General features: G+C 51.4%; 1 protein-coding gene across 1 annotated transcript in view; it reads right to left on the reverse strand.

Annotated features, from left to right (window-relative positions):
- notch2 (notch receptor 2) overlaps window positions 1–7,500 on the reverse strand; it is a 52,779-nt gene that overhangs the window by 23,067 nt on the left and 22,212 nt on the right. The window contains 8 exon segments of the mRNA XM_079739113.1: window positions 1,431–1,664; window positions 2,096–2,209; window positions 2,640–2,753; window positions 3,403–3,588; window positions 5,017–5,172; window positions 5,790–6,023; window positions 6,141–6,263; window positions 7,293–7,426. Coding sequence (XP_079595239.1) covers window positions 1,431–1,664; window positions 2,096–2,209; window positions 2,640–2,753; window positions 3,403–3,588; window positions 5,017–5,172; window positions 5,790–6,023; window positions 6,141–6,263; window positions 7,293–7,426 — 1,295 coding nt within the window.

Here is a 7,500-nt window from a genome sequence, read left to right on the forward strand (position 1 = left end):
AAACACGACATATTCTTAAATACAACCTCTCTGATTGAGAACCAAAGCTGTCTGATATGAAGACAGTGCTTACAGTTATACTAATTATAATATTAATAGTAGTAGTATAGTAGTAGTAGAAGTAGTATACTAGTGGTAGCATTGGTAGTATTAGTAGTAGTAGTGTAATAACAAGTCGTTTATTGATCCACGGGGGGGGGTGAATGTATTCAAAATAGCAACATAATGAGTAAAAAAAATTAAATAAGGATAAAGATCAATACGGATCAACGAAAAATAGATTGACGGCTGAATGGTGAGGTCCTGAAGAAGAGGTGAGGAGGTCTGTGGTCTACAACTCAACCGTCATACCCCTGCGTCGCCACCAGGGGGAGCACGGCGCCACAAGAGGCCGGGAGGAGATAAAGAAGTGAAAGTGAGTAGTGAAATACAGTACTGATTCACTGACTGTGATGAGGGAAGCAGAAGTAGAGGAGGGAGGAAGGGAGGAGGAGCACCGGCGAGGAAGGAAAGGTCATCACTAGAGGACTTCTAATCAGACAGAGACAGAGAGACAGAGACAGAGAGAGACAGACAGACAGACAGACAGACAGACAGACAGACAGACAGACAGACAGACAGAGGCATAGAGCGATGGAGGGAGCGGCAGAGATGAGGTGGGGTGGGGGTCAGCTGTGTGTGGGTATGCATGACCCCCTGAAAAATTAGACCACAGAGTAGGACTTAAGTGGTCTCCGGGGACGGGCTAATACAGTACACCCAGGCTCGGGGGGGGGGGGCAGCAGCCCAGTACTGAGGCACTAATCCCTGGGCCGGTGTGGTGCCCGGCACTGCGTTGACCCGGGACTATGACCCTCGTGCACACGCACACTTACACGCACACACAATACTGGTTAAAGGTAAGGGACTGGTGGGGGAGATCGATCTCTCGATCTCTCTCGATCTCTCGATCTCTCTCTCTCTCTCTCTCTCTCTCTCTCTCTCTCTCTCTCTCTCTCTCTCTCTCTCTCTCTCTCTCTCTCTCTCTCTCTCTCTCTCTCTCTCTCTCTCTCTCTCTCTCTCTCTCTCTCTCTCTCTCTCTCTCTCTCTCTCTCTCTCTCTCTCTCTCTCTCTCTGGAATGAGTCAGGCTTCCCGAGTCGTGAGGAGGATGAATGGAATGGGGCCCGGGCCGATGGATTAGAGCGACTCACAATCTCTCCCGCGTGACGCCGATCTGATCAGGACCTCCGCCAGTAACTGGGCTTCAATCACTCTATACTACTTTTAAGTTTATAAGTGCACTGACCAAAAAAAAACCAACGACGACATTTCCGTAGTCATCACTTGATAACGAAAAGCAAGGAAGGCCCTTTTATTTATTTGAACTGTATCAATTAATATAACAAGTCCCATAGTACAACTGTGCCCGCTGCGGCCGGTATCTACTGACCGTTGGTGCCCGGGAGGCAGTTACACTGGTACGCGTTGACCAGGTCGACGCAGCGGCCGCGGTTCTGGCAGGGGTTGCTGTGGCACTCCTGCACCTGGATGTTGCAGATGGAGCCCGTGTAGCCCGGCTGGCACTCGCACGAGAAGGTGGCGATGCCGTCCCGGCAGACGCCGTAGTGGCACGGCTCCGGCTGGCAGTCGTTGACGTTCTCCGTGCACAGCAGCCCCATGAAGCCTGCGGGGCGCACGGACATGAGCGGAGGGGAGAGGCCGAATCTGAATCCCTTTTATTCCGTCTTATTGTTGAGGGTATCATTTCTAGGCTTGGTTTCTAAACAGCCATACACCTCAACATGGCAGCAACAATACAAGATAAAGTAAGAAAACATTTTAAAAACTTTAAAATAAGTAAAATAAGTAGCGGGGGGGGGTTTTGTGGGAGGGACAGTGTAACCTGCGGTTACCAGAACCTTTAATAAAAAGCTAAATTAACCAACCAAGATCAACTGAAGTGATGAGAAAGATAGTGAATAAATCATACAATCGTTGATACACCCCGTCACAATGGATGATGGACGTTTCGAAGCGGTTTTGTCTGAATGTTTGAGTCCCGTTTTAAAGAAAGCAGCCGGGGGGGGGGGCGAGATAAGACTCTGCGTTGGGTACCTTCGGCACACTCGCACTCGAAGGCGTTGGGCCGGTCGTTGCACTTGGCCCCGTTCATGCAGGGGGTGCTGGAGCACTCGTCGATGTCGATCTGGCAGGTGTCGCCGCTGAAACCTGCGGAGCGGAGACCAGCGTGTTTATGAAGACCACCGTGGTTATCTGTGTCGGCACAGAGCGGTCACAAGGCTCACAACTGTTGATTTCCTGCTGCAGAGGTTGCTGTTGCTGTCGTTGTGTTGTTGACACCCTCATGGGATTTAAATGTACATTTAGGGGATTCTGACGCTTTGATCCAAAGCGACTTACAACCGTTCATTCGCACGTTCAAACACTGACGGCGGAGTCATCCAACCACGGCGACAGCCAGCTCATCTCCAGCAGTTAGGGCGGGGTGCCCCCACTCAGTGACACCCCGACACTCGTTAGGAGCCGGGGATCGAACTAGCAACCTTCCGGTTCCCAGTCGACCCGCTCTTCCTCCTGGGCTACCGACGCCCAGCCTGTACTAATATGAACTCCCTGGTGGGACGGGTGTGGGACGTACCTGCGGGACACTGGCAGACGAATCGCCCCACCTGGTCCAGACACTTGCCCTGGTTGAGACAGGGCCCGCTGATGCACTCGTCCACCTCCGTCTCACAGTGCGTGCCCTCGAACCCTGTGACGCCACAAGGACAACCACCGCCAGTTATCCAAAAGGACCCAAATCCCGCTGGCCTATTCTGGATTCCACCCGGTAACCCGACACCTGAACGTTTGAAGTCAGAGCCGCGGGTTTGACGGGCCCAGGCTCTGCGCTTACAGCGGCCTCGGCGCTTATTCAAAACACACCTGACCCCTGACCCATGACCCCTGACCCCTGACCCCTGACCCCTGACCCTGTGTATGTGTTTACACGGTTTCCAGCGTGGCTGCTCTCGCACGTGGTCTGGTCGTCTGGTGACGGACGTTATTTAAACAAACATCAGCCCTACTTATGGTCCTTTTAAGAGTGAACACGTTGCAGTTGCCCGTCACTTCTGTGGAGCGCGCGTGATCATAAGTACACAAAGGAATAACCTTGATATGATGTTGACACACTTGATACTCGTATGACATTAAAGCAGGAATACAGGCAAACATTCTTGGTGGTTGTGTCAAGTACCTTGATAGGTGTGTGTGCGTGTGCGTGTGCGTGTGTGTGTGTGTTCTGTCTGTGTCTGCCTGCCTGCCTGCCTGCCTGTGTGAGTGTGTGCGTGAGTCTGTGCGTGTGGATGCGTGTCTGCGCGGCGGTGCGTGTGTGTGTGTGAATGTGTGTGCGTGCGTACCGGGCATGCAGATGCAGGTGTAGTCCCCAATGCGGTCCAGGCAGGTGCCGTCGTTCTGACAGGGGAGCGAGGCGCACTCGTTGACGTCCTGCTCGCAGCGGGGCCCGGCGTAGCCGCGGACGCAGTGACACGTGAACGAGCCGTCCGTGTTCACACACTGACCGCCGTGCTCGCACGGGTTGGTGCCTGGGTCGAGAGAGCACCGCGTTGCATTAGAATATAGGGAGAGAGAGAGAGAGAGAGCAGCGCGTTACATTAGAATATAGGGAGAGAGAGAGAGAGAGAGAGCACCGCGTTACATTAGAATATAGGGAGAAAGAGAGAGAGAGCACCGCGTTACATTAGAATATAGGGAGAGAGAGAGAGCACCGCGTTACATTAGAATATAGGGAGAGAGAGAGAGAGCACCGCGTTACATTAGAATATAGGGAGAGAGAGAGAGAGCACCGCGTTACATTAGAATATAGGGAGAGAGAGAGAGAGAGAGCACCGCGTTACATTAGAATATAGGGAGAGAGAGAGAGCACCGCGTTACATTAGAATATAGGGAGAGAGAGAGAGAGAGAGCACCGCGTTACATTAGAATATAGGGAGAGAGAGAGAGAGAGCACCGCGTTACATTAGAATATAGGGAGAGAGCGAGAGAGAGCACCGCGTTACATTAGAATATAGGGAGGGAGAGAGAGAGCACCGCGTTACATTAGAATATAGGGAGAGAGAGAGAGAGAGCACCGCGTTACATTAGAATATAGGGAGAGAGAGAGAGAGAGCACCGCGTTACATTAGAATATAGGGAGAGAGAGAGAGAGAGAGCACCGCGTTACATTAGAATATAGGGAGAGAGAGAGAGAGCACCGCGTTACATTAGAATATAGGGAGAGAGAGAGAGAGAGCACCGCGTTATATTAGAATATAGGGAGAGAGAGAGAGAGCACCGCGTTACATTAGAATATAGGGAGAGAGAGAGAGAGCACCGCGTTACATTAGAATATAGGGAGAGAGAGAGAGAGCACCGCGTTACATTAGAATATAGGGAGGGAGAGAGAGCACCGCGTTACATTAGAATATAGGGAGAGAGAGAGAGAGCACCGCGTTATATTAGAATATAGGGAGAGAGAGAGAGAGAGCACCGCGTTACATTAGAATATAGGGAGAGAGAGAGAGAGCACCGCGTTACATTAGAATATAGGGAGAGAGAGAGAGAGCACCGCGTTACATTAGAATATAGGGAGAGAGAGAGAGAGAGCACCGCGTTACATTAGAATATAGGGAGAGAGAGAGAGAGAGCACCGCGTTACATTAGAATATAGGGAGAGAGAGAGAGAGCACCGCGTTACATTAGAATATAGGGAGAGAGAGAGAGAGCACCGCGTTATATTAGAATATAGGGAGAGAGAGAGAGCACCGCGTTACATTAGAATATAGGGAGAGAGAGAGAGAGCACCGCGTTACATTAGAATATAGGGAGAGAGGGATATGTTAGAATAGAGAGAGTTGGGTGTACTAGTGGTTATGTGTGTACCAGTGGTTGTGTACCAGTGGTTGTGTGCGTACCAATGGTTGTGTACCAGTGGTTGTGTACCAGTGATTGTGTACCAGTGGTTGTGTGTGTACCTATGCTGCACTCGTCCCGGTCGACGTTGCAGGTGCTGCCGACGTAGCCGGCGGGGCAGTTGCAGTTGAACATGCCGTTGATGGGGTTGGTGTCGCACTGGGAGCCCTCCCTGCACGGGTTACTGATGCAGGCGTCGTCTACATGGCACAGCAACCCTGGACACACACACACACACACACACACAGTTGTGATGAGTCATTGGAAGCCCACCAGATGATTGCACTGGGTGTTGTTCGTCTAACGGAGTGTTTGGGTAGGGCTCCAGTCTGTGTCCGTAGCCCTATCCTCCTGAGACCTCCCCAGTCTCTACACATTCTGTTTCTGTCAGTCGGACGCCTTTTGAAAGCCCCCGAAAATGACTAAACAAAAGGAGGACCAATCAGCGCTCAGCGGAGGAGTTTCACTTCATGTCAGTCACAGTTAAAACGATGACAGTGAAACTGTTTCCAAACCAGTTTTCATCCAAGATTGACTGAATAGCGATGCTAAAATGACAACAGGAACCTGCACGGAAGGCTTTCCCCCCAGAGTAGAATATGTCTTCGCTCCACGTCCAACCAACCTAGCAAGCATCCCTCCTGTGCGCTAATGGCACATCGTTAAGCTCATCGTGTTAAAAGGCTAAATTATGATTAGAAAACCCCTTGTGCAGATTATGTTAGCACAGCTGAAAACACAGCTGAATAAAGGTGAGCTATCGTGGAGAACATGAAATAGTCCGGGTGACCCCAAACTAGGGGAAACCCCAGGGCGGTCTCGGGGCGTGACCCACCTGTCTTGCCGAAGAGGCAGGAACAGACGAAGGAGGCCACGCGGTCCTGACAGCGGGAGCCGGGGCTGCAGGCCGCCGTGGCGCAGTCGTCGATGTTCTCCGAGCAGTCGATGCCGCTCCAGCCGTTGACGCACACGCACACGTAGCCGCCGATCAGGTTGCTGCAGGTGCCCCCGTTCTGGCAGGTGTTGGGCTGCAGGCGACACTCGTCCACGTCCTCCGTGCAGCGCTGGCCTGGATGGGGGGGGAATATATACGGCTTCAGAACGGGTGTGTGTCAACCCGCGGGTCACGGACGCCGTCGCCGTCTGCGTGTTTCTATTGTGTCCCTCGGATCAACACAAGGCGTACCCGTCCACTCCGGGGGGCACTGGCAGTTGTAAGTGTTGACCCCGTCCATGCAGATCCCTTCGTTGGCGCACTGGTGGCCGGGGCAGTCGTTGATGTTGTGTTCGCAGTTGGTGCCGTTGAAACCTGGAGCGAAGCAGGCAGAAGTTAGACGCAACATGTGCGCACGTGTGCGTGTGTGCGCACGTGTGCGTGTGTGTGTGTGTGTGTGTGTGTGTGTGTGTGTGTGTGTGTGTGTGCGTGCGTGCGTGCGTGCGTGCGTGTGTGTGGTGTGTGTGTGTAATTAGGTAGAACATACAACATGTGTGTTATGTGTGTGGCTGTGACCTCCGTTCCCACCACCTCACAACCGCTCTGGAGAGGCAGCTGATGTGTGCATGGACGTGCACGCGCACACACAGCTGGCTATTTTAAACTCTCCTCCAGACATCTGGGTTGCCGGTCCTTTTAGTTCAAGCTTAAAACAAACATTTACGATGTGTGAGTCTTGTGAGCTCCGTCCCTTAAATAAGCTATTTTGCGACAATATATAGTCTCATTTTAAACCCTTTCGTTTCCGAATATATATACACACACATTTTCTTCCTCCGACAATTCCCGTCCCCACACACACACACGTCTATTTGGGTATGTATTACCATCATAGCAAAGCAGATATTATAATGGACACTCTTTTGTGTAAATAGTGTTGGACACATATTGTGTAGTGTAAACCATCGTCGGATACAGCCGACTACCATCAGACAATCCAGAATAAAACACAATGCGTTCAAATTACTGTTTACACATCAAACAACTATGGAAACTAAAAGGCACATTTATTTGTGGTTGACTTGATGTGGATGTCTTTTAAATCCAAAGACTTACAGTTAAGACCTGTGGAAACCTTCAATGTACCACCGTATTATTACTAAGGTCATTATTGTGGTCATATAAGCAGAGTCTCGTAGTGCAAGTGACCCACCACTGTATTTATGGGTTATATCTGATCCCCTTGTACTGTATACTCCCTAACCGCCCGTGCTAACAGTGGATTTTTCCTCTGTATGTTCACAGCTCGAGTGTGTCAGGTGATTCGTAAGACAAGGCAGTTTGTTTTCTCATTGCTCGGTTCTGATTGGCTTGACACTGCCCAGGTGTTCCATGGTTCCGTACCTGGCAGGCAGTGGCACACGTAGCTGCTCTCGGAGGTCTGCCGGCAGGTGCCTCCGTTCAGGCAGGGCGACGGGGAGCAGGGGATGTAAGGGGTCTCGCAGTGGTCGCCCGTGAAGCCAGGGGTACAGGTACACCTGCGGACGAGACACCGAGTTCAGACGCCCGTTGGAATCGCACAGTTTAAAACCTCCCATCACAGAACACATTT

Source organism: Pollachius pollachius (genome assembly GCF_949987615.1).
Source record: "Pollachius pollachius genome assembly, chromosome: 7".
NCBI classification, from domain to species: Eukaryota; Metazoa; Chordata; class Actinopteri; order Gadiformes; family Gadidae; genus Pollachius; species Pollachius pollachius.